At 35.1% G+C, this 14,757-nt stretch overlaps 1 protein-coding gene across 2 annotated transcripts in view; it reads left to right on the plus strand.

Moving 5' to 3' along the window:
* The window catches only part of LOC141386956 (uncharacterized), a 276,857-nt gene that overhangs the window by 173,119 nt on the left and 88,981 nt on the right, over positions 1-14,757 (plus strand). For both annotated transcript variants that reach the window (XM_073955870.1, XM_073955871.1), the window contains one exon: positions 13,191-13,414. In XM_073955870.1, coding sequence (XP_073811971.1) covers positions 13,259-13,414 — 156 coding nt within the window. In that variant the 5' untranslated portion in view covers positions 13,191-13,258. The remainder of the gene's footprint in view (positions 1-13,190; positions 13,415-14,757) is intronic.

Genomic DNA, 14,757 nt, shown 5'->3' on the forward strand with positions numbered 1-14,757 from the left:
CAAAGCGAAGATGGAAATATTCGACCCAAACTTACAAAAGAACAACTGTTCGAAATTCATAAAAAAGTCACATTAACTTCGAGTCGAGCTCACCACAGATTGCAACCAATTAATTACAAAGGACGAACAACTAAAACAATGCGTTCTCCAAGTCGTCGGCTATACCCAGATAGGCTCCATTTTCGGAATAATGCGTACGTAGTCACGTTAATCGGGACACTGGCTTTTTATCTCGAATTCAGTAATACATACGCATTTTGTTTTTGAATATAAAATAAACAGAATGACCTTTAATTTAATGCATAATACGGACAAATAGCTTTAACCGTTCCACAGATATGGGTCGCCGAGAGAGACGAGATTTTCATAACTTCGAGGCTCCAGTAGCACGTGTTAACTTATTCCAATGGTGCTCAATTGGCAATCTTAATCTTAAATCTATCTAAAATCTAATCCAAGCAAACAGTTTAAGCGGCACCCCCGCCTAAAAAAATCCGACAACGATTCTTCCCTTTGAGTTAAAACCAGCATAAAGCTACAAATAAGGACAAAGAAAATATTGAATTTATATAAAATGATTGATATTTTATCAAATTTTATATTTTTGCAAAGTTTAACAATAAAAAATAGTATTACAATACCATATATCCTACACCACACCGTCGTAAGAGGTATCAATAATATAATGATCTGCTAAAAAATCGACGTTAAATGGCCAAAAGTCTTAATTTAGGACACTTTAAAGTTGTTTTGATGATTTTTTCCAAAATTGACCCTTAAAACGCCTAGATCCAAAATTTGAGTCCAATCGGATGAGAAATAAAAAACATGCAAAAATCCGATGTCTAATTATTAACATAGGTCAATGTTCTGGTTTAGACCCCACACAACGGGACCACCCTGTTCAACAACTTTTGGCAGTTTTTGCTCATTTTTGTCGATAAAACGTAAGAATTGCAGTCTGTACACACTTAATATAAATAATAATTAATTTCAATACAAAGTGGACGTTGAAATAGTTTTGGCCAGAAAATTTGGATTTGGGACCATTGTGCATTGGTTAGTTATTTTTTATTTCTTAAGTCTATAGATTATAAAAATCCTTACAGACTAAATATACAAATAATTACATATGTACAATAACTGGTGCAATAGTATGCACGCCCGCCTTGCACGCAGAAGGTCGGGGGTTCGATTCCCCGGCCAAGCAACATCAAACATTTTTCAACGGTGGCAAAATACCCCTCAGTAATGTTGGCGACATTTCCTGAGTATTTCAGCCTTGAAAAACTTCTCCACAAGTGGTGTCTTAAGACACGCCGTTCGGACTCGGCGATAAACAGTAGGTCCCATATCATTGAGCTAAAATATGAATCGGCGTGCACTCATTGATATGAGAGAAGTCTCCCTTGTCCCGTATGGGATGTTGTGGAACAATGTTTTTTTTTTTCACAATAACTATATAGTTTTTTTTTTAGATATATTCAAAAAAGATGGTTAAATACTAAATGTAGTTTAAGTGTAAAATTATATTTCTCTTTAAAGATTCACGACTTTCAGATAGATCAATTAAGTGGTAATATTTATAAAATTGAAGAAACAGCCGCCGTAAGGGATCGTGGTTGGCATAGTTCGTTGTGAAATATTTAATTTGAAGTAGTTGGTAGTTGCGAGAATTTCTGCGGGACGTTTATGCTGTCTTTCCAAAACAAACTCAGACATAATTTGTCCATGTATAACTTTCATAATAAAGGTGACATTTAGCATCGTGCGACGACTTTTTAGGGTTGGCAATTTTATTAAATTTGACCTAAATTCGTAACTAGGTAATGTTTGTTGGCACTATTCACGACTTCTCAAACAAAATAATAAAAATTGTTTTTGAACAGATTCTAATAAATTTGAATGAATGATAAAGCTTGGATCCCATACTATAGATCTATACTCAAAAATGCTGCGAAAAAAAGAAATATACAATTGTTTACAAACGGACGGATCTGAAAATTCCTTACTCCAGCGTTTTATAAAACCAAGACTTTTGTATGCTATATTAGTTATCAAAGAAATGTGGTCTCGGAAATCAAGTCTGTGGTCCAAAAGGATTCCAAGGTCATGCATTGAAAACATTTCTATTTTATTGACTCTGAAAAATTTAATATGCTTGCATTTTTTAACATTAAGTTCAAGTAGATTATCGTTACACCATTGATAAAAATTTTTAAGGTCGGTCTGTAATAGCCGTTGATTCGATTCAACATTATCAGGTATGTGATGGAAATCGATTTCGAGCTCAAAACGAGTCAAAAACGACTGTAGGTGTGATGCATGTACATTTTCCGATATCGAATTATTTTCGATATCGGTTTCATATTCCATTTTGTTCTATGGAAAAATTGATCAAAAAGACGTGTGATGCAATTCGATAATCGTTTATTTTTTTCGTTTTGAAAACGGTCATTTTTTGTGGTCGATTTATAAACGATGTAATGAATTTTTATATTTTTTAGGAAAAAAAGAAATTTAAAAACGGATATAGAATAGATAAATTTACATTTATTTGACTTATACTTAGTATATTTTCTTTCAGAAAATATTTGATATTTCGATCAAAAAATCAACTTTGAACATGTTTCTTTCCTCTAGATTAGTGAAGACATCCGCTTAATATGTTGTTTGCAATGTTTGTAAAGTTCTCCTCTTGTCATTGGACAAGAATTTCCAAACTAAACTTCCATATAGGCCAATTTAAACAAGAACACAAATTTATTTTATGTAATAACACATTTTTTCGGCTTTTGCCATCGCCAAGACTAAAAAAGTGTTTTTTGTTTCTATTTTTCTTCTTTCAACTGTAGATTAGGCATCACCAGTCCGTTGTTTGTGGGAATTTAATGAAATTAAAACAACGTGGAATTGAAATTCGATGAGGATCCAATCACATCTAAAAACAATTCACTCGTTTTGGACAAATCGTTTTCATTGCAAATCGATTCGAAATTCACCACATACCTGTATATGAATAAAATAGTTTTACATCATCCGCGTGCATAAGGACATTGGAATGATGTACTACATTAGGTAAATCATTTATGAATGGACCAGTACAAGGTGACTACCTTGTGGAACCCCAGAGCTTACGTCGATCTTTGTAGAGATTGCATTACCAAATTTTACCATTTGTGAACTGCCAATTAAGTATGATTTTATCCATTCTAATAAAGAAGTACTGAAACCCAAGTTGTATTACTTTAGCAATATTAAATTATGGTTCACCTTATTGAATGCCTTACTGAAATCGGTGTAGACACAGTCAGTTTGATATTTTCTTCTAAATCCATCATTAACAACTGTAGTAAGCTCTAAAAGATTAGTAATTGTTGAGCAACGGATTCCGTCAGGACCGGGAGTGGTTATGTTTTTAATACTTTTTAAGTTGCTTGAAACAGTCGGAACATCAAAACTTTGAACATTAATGCCCGATGTTTCTGAAATAAAGTAGGGATATTGGAAGGTGCCATCATGCGTTTTTGTGGAATACGTGGTGCTAAAAAAAGTTCAAATGTGTTTGAGATTCCTATGTCATCATCAGCAACAACTTCTCCAAATTGTAATACTTTTGGAAATCCATTATATCGACGTTTGTTGTTTATAAAACCGTAGAAGGATCTCGGATTTGTCAGCATTTCACTTTCATTCTAGTTATGTAGTTGCTGTACTGTTGTTTATTCAATCTACAAACGGAATAATTTTTAAAATCTAAATGTGAACCACTTTTCTTGAATTTTTTATAGAGTTTATTCTTTTTATTCTATAGTTTTGATAGTATGGGAGTATTCCATGGTGGACCAACATTTTTAAAATCTGCCGTTTTTGGGACTGTTTTTGATATGGAAGATTTTAGAGTACAATAAAAAAAAGAAGGATGGTGTCTATCTTCGGGTAGCGTTACTGGTTCGCAAGGAGAAAGTAAGATATCATTAGGATGACTAACAAATAAAAGATCGAGGAGCCTCCAAAATGAATTGTATACGTTATTAATTTGTGATAGGGGTATACTCATTATTTGACTAAGACACTGTTTTGTATTTTCATTCAATTCAGTAGGTAAATATTCTTTTTTATCGTAGTTTTGAATTCACTTAATATTGGGCAGATTGAGTGATTAAAATGTCATTTGACTTTGCAGATTGAAAAGCATGGGTAATGAATAAAATGTGTTTTAAATAGGTGTCAAAGCTCGAACATGGAGGGATATATGGTTATGAAAATCGTTAAATTCTTAAGACGAATCTTAACAGCGACTATTTGAACATCAACCAGTGTTGGACAGAGAAGGAGTGTTCCTTTAAGACCCTCCACTCATATATTTTATTTATTTATTTGCTGAATACCTACACAACAAGATATGCATCTTATAATTAGAGTGCAGGTTTATAAAATTAAGTGAAAATATCCTTTTTGAACATGGAATTAAGGAAAAATTATAGATAATGATAAGGACATTAAATATAATTAAAATCGACATACAAATAAAAAATATAAGAATAATAAAAAAGTAATTGAAACATTAAAAACATTATGTGGTTAATCAAGAACAGTGAAAAGCCTTTTTTTGAAGACTGACACATTGCTGATGTTTTGGATATTGTTGTGAAGAAAATTCCAAAGACGTAAGGAGCTGATGAAAAACTGATATTTAGAAATTAATCTACGCCTTTTCAAAAGAACAAGTTTTTTTCTCTTCTTGAACGAGAAAATCTTAATCAGTTATACAGATACTTATGAGTTTGCTTGACTATGATTTTATGTAAAAGTATAAGACATCTAATTTTCAGTAGAGTGTTAAAAGAACAACCATATAGTGAATTTGTAAAGTGAGATATGTGCTGATCTCTCCTTAGACCAAAGACATACCGAATGATGTTTTTAAAAGCTAAATTTACACTTCGTTAGTCCCGGTCCACACTAGAGTGATTTCATTGAAAAAATTGCATGAAATTATGCGTCTCTAGATCGACCTCCACAGTAAAGTAAAATCATAAAATTGCTGTAGTGGGGAATTCGAAGAACACCTAATTTCATGAAATTTTTTAATGAAATTCACGCTAGTGTGGGCCGGGACTTAAGGAGTCCCAATTTGCGAAAAGTTCACATCCATACATGAGCCCAGGTAACAAGAAGGTTTTTGCTAGTAAAATACGAATTCTGACTGGTGTGAAAGAATGCGTTATCCACAACGCACGCAGCTTTGCATATGTTTGTCCGGCTGCCACATTTACATGATTTGACCATGTTAATGATTTGCTAAAAACCAATGAACGGAAACAAACAAAACGATTCCCGTACCAATCACACAAAGCCCCAAACTTTTCAGCTTCTCTGAATCGTTTCATTCTCACAACCAAAACAAAAACACAAACTTTTCAATGTAAAAAGATAGAAACCGTACGATTGCTCAATTGTAACTTCGGCTATGCTTTGCCGAGTTGTTTCATTCACCACCGAAACAAAAAGTATTTTTGGGAAACGTTTCCCGTGCGTATTGTCAATGACACACTCAGACACACGCACATGTGATTGTTTAACAACCCTATAAGTTAGCATCATCATACCACAGTGAATTTTATCAACCACCAATCAGCATACCACAGTGAATTTTATCAACCACCAAATGTTTTTGATTTATTCACATGTGTTTAGTACTATTCCTTTTACTTTTCGCTTTTCGTTTTGTTCGCACTCACGAATATAAACAAAACAAAACTAAACAGCGAGCTCGGCCAACGTGGGTTATGTTTCGTTTTGTATTGTTCCTATGGAAAATACGAAACGAAACGATTGGAAATGTTATTTAAAGTATTTTTACGTACGCTGCTAAAAACAACACATACGGAATTGTTTACTTTTATGTATGGCAACACATTTGGACTTTTTTGTATTCACATAAAAACCATTATACTTATACACTTATAAACATGGGATAAGTCTTGATTTTGGTTAGATACACATTCACCAATATTATCTACAGAACCGCTAACTAACAATTGTACATCATCCGCATATATGACAATTTGACTGTTGCATATTTTCATTGGAAGGTCATTGATGTACAACGAAAACAGTAGTGGGCCGAATATTGATCCCTGTGGAACCCCCTTGAGTATTACAAGTGGCTATGATATAGCATTCCCAACATACACCGACTGTTGACGACAACTTATGCCAAGTTTACACTAGCGCTCCAAAATCCACTGGATTTCACGAAATCCTGAAATACACCCCGGTATTTACACTTATTTTTTGTTGATTTCAAACATATCACAATGATCAAGGTAGATGCATATGCGCAGCTGATCGAACATGAATTTTCACAAGCTGTTGTAAATTGAATTAATTATCAAAAATATAGAACTTTACAACTTTATTTGGAAAATTATCGTAAAATGATCTATATATCGTATTAATTGTGTATAGTACTAACAAATGAAAAAAAAGATTATTTTATCTTTGAGACATCATTATAATAAATTTTGATAGATAAAAATTGTGCTCAGAACCTGCACAATATTAGTACTTGCAGTAGTTTTCCCGTTTAGTGCTAAAAATGCGTTCCTGTACTCCGAAATCTAGCAAGACTTGCACTTCTCTTTAAAGAAGAATAGCGCCGAATAACACCTTCTTCTCCTGTTTTCTGCCATACAATTTTGGCCTAGTAGAAACTAGCAGCAAGTATTTTCATTGGCATCTAATATGATAGCTGATACGTTGATCTTTACATTTATGCAGGAGTTTCTGCAATTTCCGTCATTTTTCCGTTCCCGTATTTTTTAAGAAATTTGTATGGAGAAGCAATTTTTGACAATTCGCTCTTTTTTCTAACATTGCCAGTAAAAAAGTACGGGAACACAATGAAAGTAATTTAATATTTTTTCACATTGTTTACAAATTTTGATACTAAAATTTTTTGTTGCACAATAAACAAGGTAGATGGTCAATTATCTACCTTGTTTATTGTGATACGTGAAAAGTGTTGCAACTTTTGGTACTTTTTTAGGCAAAAACAGGGTTGTATATCATGTGTACTGTGATTTCGAAGTTGATTTCGCTGAAATCACGAAATGAGATGATTTCGTTTTTGTATGCGAAATCATGATAAATTTTGCTTGATTCCGCGCGAAATCACGAAAAGCCTTCGAAATTACGAAACGACGCCAAATGTAAACTAAGCATTAAGTAGGACTTTATGAGTCGTATAGCTTAGTTTGTAAAATTAAAAAATATTCTCAACTTCATACACAAGTATGTATGATCAACTGAGTCGAAAGACTTAGAGTGGTCAAGAAGGACGAGTAAGTGAACATTATTATCATCAATTTTTGTTCTTATTGACTCTGCAACTAAGGTCGTAATACAACTATGATTGGCGCGAAACCCAGATTGTCTTTCCGACAACATAGATTCGCGATGAAGGTATTCGGACATCTGTTTGTGTAAAATTTTCTCAAAAACTTTCGAGAGGAAGCATCGAAATCGGGCGATACTCACTATTAGTTTTTGGGACTGGGATTATTTTTGCGTGTTTCCAAATAGTTGGATATACACTTATCATTAGGATTGAGTTAAAGATATGCGGGAGAAAAGGAAGTAATATTTTAATAAACTTTGGGTCAATATCATCGAGCCCAACGGCATTTGACTTTATTGCCGTACAGTTTTCTACAACTTCATCGCTTGATACGCATCTACATTCAAAATTGCCATCAAAAGGCACTTTATCCACATGGGGATTATTGTTTTCATAAAACGTGAAGTCTGTATTTATAGTGGGCGTATTGGTAAACGATTTATGCGATGCTTAATTCATTGATATACCCATGAAAATGAGCAACGGATTTGTTCTTTCCAACCCCGATTTCGCCGATAAGTTTCCATTTGTTTTTTTGAATCAATTGCAGTCCTAAATTTTGAGAAGTAGTAACGTAATTTTGAATCATTAACATTGCTTCTAGCCGCCCGAAATTCTTCATGTATTTCGGGTGTTTTGTAACGCTTCCACCTAGATTATGCTAGATCCCTGATTCTGATAAGGGTTTTAATGTTGGTGTTGAACCAGGGCTTATTGTTTGGCTTGGATGTTTTCTTTTTGATAGGAACAGTAGTATTGTAAATATGCAGAACGTTGCTTTGAAGAAAACTCAGTTTTTCATCGACTGAAAAGAGCGAAAAAATTTCGTTCCAAATTACCTGGCGGATCTTATTATCTAAGTCAGATAAGTTTAAGCCTTGAAGTCCCTGTATAAAAACGTCTCCTCTAGCTCGGACACAACGAAATTGTATGCCAGATAGATCATGTCATGCATTTACGAAAAACAGACCGAGAAGAGTGTTATCTGTTAGAGTGAAATGGGTGGGGATCTGTTATTAGTGGTGTGTAGACCCAGTGTTAACATATTGTCGATTAAATGTGAATCTACAAGGATATTTGAATTAACGTCACGGGTTATGATGACATCATTATATCCTAATGTAATATTCTCAAGAAATTTATGTATCTGGCTTAAATCAATGCTGTTATTTGGACGATTGATGCAACCAATAAGGATTTTCTTTGCGTTCGATGACATTTCAACGAATACTCGATTCGGTCATTAAGATTAGATTTTAGCACAAATTTCGCTTTCAAAGCATTCTTCGCATGGATGGCAACACCACCTCCAAGACGTTCTCTATCGGATCTGAAGACTGTGTATCCGTCTAGATTGATCAAGTTATTGGGTATAGTAGAATGAAGACATGTTTCTGACAAGCAGATTAATTCAATACTGGAGTTCTCAAATATATATTTGAACTCATCAACTTTGTTGACTAAATTTTGTGAGTTGAAGTGACAGATTCTTAAACCATTTCTTTGTTTTGCTAAAATACGGAGTACATCATGAGTTACGTATTTGGAGCGTCTTTCTGTGTTAATCATTTGCGTTATAAGGAGTAATGATTGGACTAAAAGTAAATACATCAGCTATGCGTTTAACATTAAATATCCTATTTGAAATTGAGAAAAGGCTAAATTGTAAATTTTTAAGATTAATAAATTTAAGAGACCAAGACAAATCAGGAGAATTTTACTGAACATGTGTATTGTCGTCCTGTCTCTGCACACATGCACACTCAATAATTTTGGGATGAAAAATACATATCGGCTCATTACTATCGCCACGTTTAACATATACAAGGCCTCGAAAAGTATATGCAGCCTTGACAAGTCCTTTCTTCTTGAGGTGAGTCGCATCTTGCAGGAGTTAGAAATTAGTATTGGATATGTTTTCATTTGTGTAAAATTTCGCAAAAAATCCGATGGAATTCAATAATAATTTGTCGTTTTGCAACATTTTGTAGGCCAAAACAGACTTTAGAAAGAAATTCTTGTCTTATGGTGACATGAATTTAATGATAATGACACCGTCTGGCGACTTTACCTTCTTCGTGTTGTTTTTGTTCTGGAGCCGATGAATTGCTTTGACACGAGCTTCCACAATATTCATAGAGTTGTATATATTGGCAAAAACGTTAGGCAGGTTTTCATTGTTTTGCTACATGTGTGTTCTCTTGTCGTAAGAGTTGTATTCTAAGGTCGTCTTCTTCTGACTTTATATATTGACATTCGTCAGTGATTTTTTCAAGTTTAGAGACGCGTGAGTGTATGTTGTTTAGTTCAGCTCTTAGCTCTGACAATTTCGGGTCATATTCGCTTAGAATATGAGCTTATGTTTCCTTCAGCATCACGTTGAGCTTACAAACCAATTTATCGCTTAATGTAGAAAAGCGTTCATCAAGAATTTGTACCATTCTAAACGGTGAATCGGATGACCTGGGAGATACTCTCTCTATTGCGCTTAGGTGCTCTGCAGTCTTGCATTGAATAATCGTTTGCAAACTGGATGTTCGGTTGGGTAACATCACATTCATTTGTTTCGGTCATATTTTTAAAATAATTTTTTTAACAGTTAACAGGATGCTCAATACAAATACGTTAAGAATTTGTCACTTATTATAGAGTGGTTGGATCCAACACTAATTAAACAAGGTTCGCAGGGTGACTCGTATTGCAAGTTCAGCTTAAGGAAATTTTAAAAAATTGCAGCGGACTTTTAGGCCTTAATTGAGCTACTGTTAATGGTTATAGTTGTTACAGTTGTTTGTAAAGCTTTGAAGATCTGTTAATTGTACAACTCGTTTATTAGATTTTCTGAACATATTGTTTTATCTATGTACTTCATCCCTAATTCTATTAACAAAGGTTGGATTGTTACCTATGTTAAGGGTTATTAGGTCGTTAGTATTTAGGGCTTCTTGGGAGTCGCTGATGGCTTCGACCTCCTCCTGTGTGTTGCTTGGTGGCTCGTCCCCTTGGCTAGTTTGGTGGGCATCTTCTTCCTCTCCAACCCTTGCCCTTCCGATTTTAAAGGTAACTGCATTACAGATGTAATACGCCTTGCTCTTTGCCTTTGATAAGCTGGCCAGTGAGAGGTCGTCAATACCTACCACAAGGAGAGTGGCACCCACTTTCTCCTCCCTGTGGAAGACTTCCCACCTCTTCACTTCCAAGGTCTCATTCTGCTTACCAAAGACCTCGAGCATACGCTCCTTCTCGAACTTTCAGCTAAACCCTTTGACGTATACCGCCGCTTTAGTCAGGTGAGGTATTTCATCCTTCCTCACTAGCTTTAATTTGCCGCCTTCCCAAGGAGCTGTGACACTGCTACCACTTCCTCAAAGGCGAGCCCAAGTGGTACAATAATTGTTCCCCCGTTAGCTCGCTGCTGGCAATTTTTATTGGTCCATTTCTCAGAATGTACTCCAATATTTTCTCGCTGCCCATTTATTCAATAGCCTGTTGATGTTTCTTTGGTATTCTACCGGACCCTCTACTGGTATCGATCACGGCATAACACCGCTCGTCCTGTAGTGTTTCCTGGCTGCCCTGGCGTGAGTTGATGGCGGCTCCGCTCTCCGCGACCATCTTCCTCTTGTGAAAAGACATGGGCTTCTGTTCTGAATCCTTGGTACTTTCTGAAGATTCTGTTCATGTCCGAGCTCGCCTTTTCGCACTCCGTCGACTGTTTCTTTAGGCACTCTCCTCCGCGTGGGTTTTGAAAGGGTGCAGTGTGTTGTTCGGGCCCATGCCGCATGCTGGGCAGATTTTTGCACGATGCGATCGATCTATGTATATTATTATTGCATTCAAAACGGTGGTATTGTGCTTTGAATAAATTGTAAATCTTGTCGACATCCTTTTCAGCTCATAGCTTCCCATTACTTTGATGCTTTATTAAGTCGAACGCTTTTTGGAAGTCAATGAAGACAAGGTTGAACGAGTCTTGCAGCTGTATAGGATCATGATTCCTCGTTAATTGTTGCAGACGCTTAGTGTCATTTTTACCACTATTTCTTGTAGTCAATCATTTGGAAACGTTTATGACTTCCAGATATCCTGGAATAATTCATGCAAGGCTCGAGCGGATAGTTCGTTATCTGCTTTAAACAGCTTTACATGCACATGGTCGATACCGGCCGCTTTGCCAGTTTTCATACTCCTTATTGTAGATGCAATTTCTAGGATGCTGGGGTATTGGTAGCCGACGCGCTTGATTTTCTGGATTGCAAAACCATATTCTATTCTAACCATACTCTCTGATGGAACCTGAAACAGCTCAGTGAAATGCTCATACCATCGTAAGAGTTCTTCTAAGGTAAGAATTGTGCTATGTTTAGTTTTCATTGCGACATTTCAATTTATTGGTCTACCTGACAATCGTTTGGTGCAGCTGAAGATTCTGCTTGTGTTGCAATCGACTTGATCCACATTCGCTTGTCGTGTCTGCACATTCGCTTTACTGACTTGTTTAAAGTCTTGTATTTACGATTTGCAGCCTTGGAAGCTTTTCTTTGTTTTGAGTTGGTGACCGAGTACTTTTGCTCATACCATCGTAAGATTTCTTGTTCTTCTACGGTAAGAATTGTGGGATCTTTAGCTTTCGTTGCGATTTATTGGTCTACCTGACCGAGTACTTTTGATCCTGCAGCAATAACATCGTCGTTTATGGCATTCCACTTCGAATCAATGTTGTCATGCGATACTATGTTTGTGATGTTTAATTGTAGCTGTTGACAATATCGCTGTCACGAACGTCTATGCGCACAATTTTTAAGCGAAATTTGCCGTTCAGAAGATTGTGGTCAGAGCCAATGTCCGCCCTACGTTTGTTCCGCGCATCCAAGAGACTATGTTTCCACGTCTTATTTATGCAGATATGTCAGTCAGATTCGGTATGGCCATCTGGAGAAACTTTTGTGGGGGCATAGTGTGTCACTTATCATATTGGAGCTGCACATTTCCGTGAACATCTCGCCATTGAGTTTACTATAAAAACGATATTTTTCGCGAAACAGTGAAGTTTCTGTGGAATTATAGTGGCATTTCTAACTTTAGTGCTAAATGTTGCCGTTATAATTCTTTCATCAATAGGATCCCATTTGATTAGGATTGGTGGGCATTACGGCTGAGTAGTAGGCCGGCACCTTGGTGGTGGGGTGCATTGGTACCAATAAGTCCCGAGTATAAAAGTACTTGTCCAGTAGAGAGTTTGTGATCGCCATAGTTTGTCCATCTCCCTTCAGATATACAGAAATCGATGATTTCTTAGTTGAATCGTGCTGTCAGCTTGCAAATATTTGGTTCTGTTTTTTTTTTTTTTTGGAAAGCCGAAAAGTGAGCATCATTCTCATTAACATGAGAATACTTGATGCTTATAGAGTTCGGGTTTTCATTAGAAAAACCATCATTTCAAAAACTGAAAAGCCAATTGAAAATTCCCTTCGCCGGGATGAAATCATGATATTGGTAGCGATCAGTAAATTTTGCAGGCTGTTAGTGCGTTTTGTAAACATTACTCTCTGTAAAGAAAGTAATGATGAAGTTTAGCCAATGGGGGAATACTCCAGACTTAAGCAATCATATGATTGAATCTTCAACAATAACAAAACAAACGTTAAATTTGATATTTAAAGTGTTGTCCAATATTTAAAAAAAATATTTTTGGTTTTGTATAGTAAAGGTGTACATCGAATAATTTAACTTAAGAACGCATTTGTTTAATTACATAACCAATACCTTTTCCATTATTTTTCAGATGGAACACGTTAGATTGCACCATTCTAATGCAAATAATATTAAAAACAACTGCAAGAAGGAAACAACATGAATTTACAGGGAAATAACGAGTGTTCAGCGGATACGGCCCCAACAAATAAACAATGTTGTCATGATCAAGAAAAATGTGTTCAGCAACTTGAAACCATTAATAGCAATAACAAAGGTGGTATAAATTCACTTACAAAATCAAGGTTTGAAGAGGTAAATATTAAATACCACAACTCAGTGGTAAAGGTTAAAGGTTTACATTACTCAAAGTTTATATTCAATTCAATAGACCATAAACATTTTTGCATATAAAAGGGAATATAGTTTTTGTAGATATGTATTAAATGATTATACCAATTGTATGTATCTAAGAAATATATTAGCTTATTTAGACTAGCCATAAATCCTCAACTGGATTTAAAAAAACCAGTACAAATCTCATTGCATTTAGATATACCTTTGGAGGATTTAAATGACAGTCAGCTGATTTTTTTTTTCATATCACAAATACCGACGTAAGTACATCAGCCCATCTGATCGAATTTGAAACGTTAAAAGAAGTTGTTGTAAATTGAAGTCGTCTCAAAACCCTACGACAAATTACAGATTTATTGTTTAATAGTACGTTTATATATAACCGGATTTAACAAACCCACTGGGTTTTAAATGTCAATTCCATTACATATACGTCAAACAAATCCTCATAAAGAAGGTTAACCCTGCAAAAGGCTATAATATAAACATGGCCTAACCAACTAAACGGCCATTTTTTACTTTAAAAAAAATTTGTTGGTAGATTTTTGGTAAATAAAATTTATGTTAATAGTAAAAGCTGAAAATTTTCTAAAATTTATCGCCTAGACGAGAAAATATGTTGACGGCCAAATGGCGGACCTGCCTGGTAACGCAATAAAAAATAGTAGTAAAATAATGTTTTAACTTATAATTTTTTATTCTTTTTTATGATAAATTTGGAAACATTTTTTATTGTTTGATAAACATAGATTTAATTTACATTTTATGCAACACATTTGTTTTTCTGACTGACCTTGTAGTTTGCATACTTCTTTATCAATGCGATCTAAAATATCTGTTATATGTCCAATCCCATCAAACGGATGTCATCTGGTGGACCATACGATTTCTTGGGTTTTGAAATTTGTGGGCTTATGCCCTGGGGCCTGCCAGAAGTTCTTTTGGTACATCAGCCACTTCTGTACGAAAATCTGCCTTTTTATTATCCATAGCGTCGCTACAGTTAATTCGATGAACACGATGGTAAATAAGATATGAGTTAAGTAATGACATGTCAATCAAGTGGTAAAATGAACGCAGAGTCCATTTCTTTGTTTTCATTCTGATGTGATAACGACCAAGTAAGCTCTCCATCAAATCAACGCCACCCATATTTCGATTATATTCTTTAATTATATACGGTGAGTCTACATCGACGTGCGATTTATTTTTCCGATCATGGCGGCATATTTCAAATGGTTGGGAATTTGCTTCCGTTCTTTAAGAGGTTTAATTTAGAGATACCTAAAATCGATTTCGGT

This window comes from Musca autumnalis, unplaced genomic scaffold, assembly GCF_047663935.1.
Source record: "Musca autumnalis isolate F117 unplaced genomic scaffold, ASM4766393v1 scaffold_5, whole genome shotgun sequence".
Taxonomy (NCBI): domain Eukaryota; kingdom Metazoa; phylum Arthropoda; class Insecta; order Diptera; family Muscidae; genus Musca; species Musca autumnalis.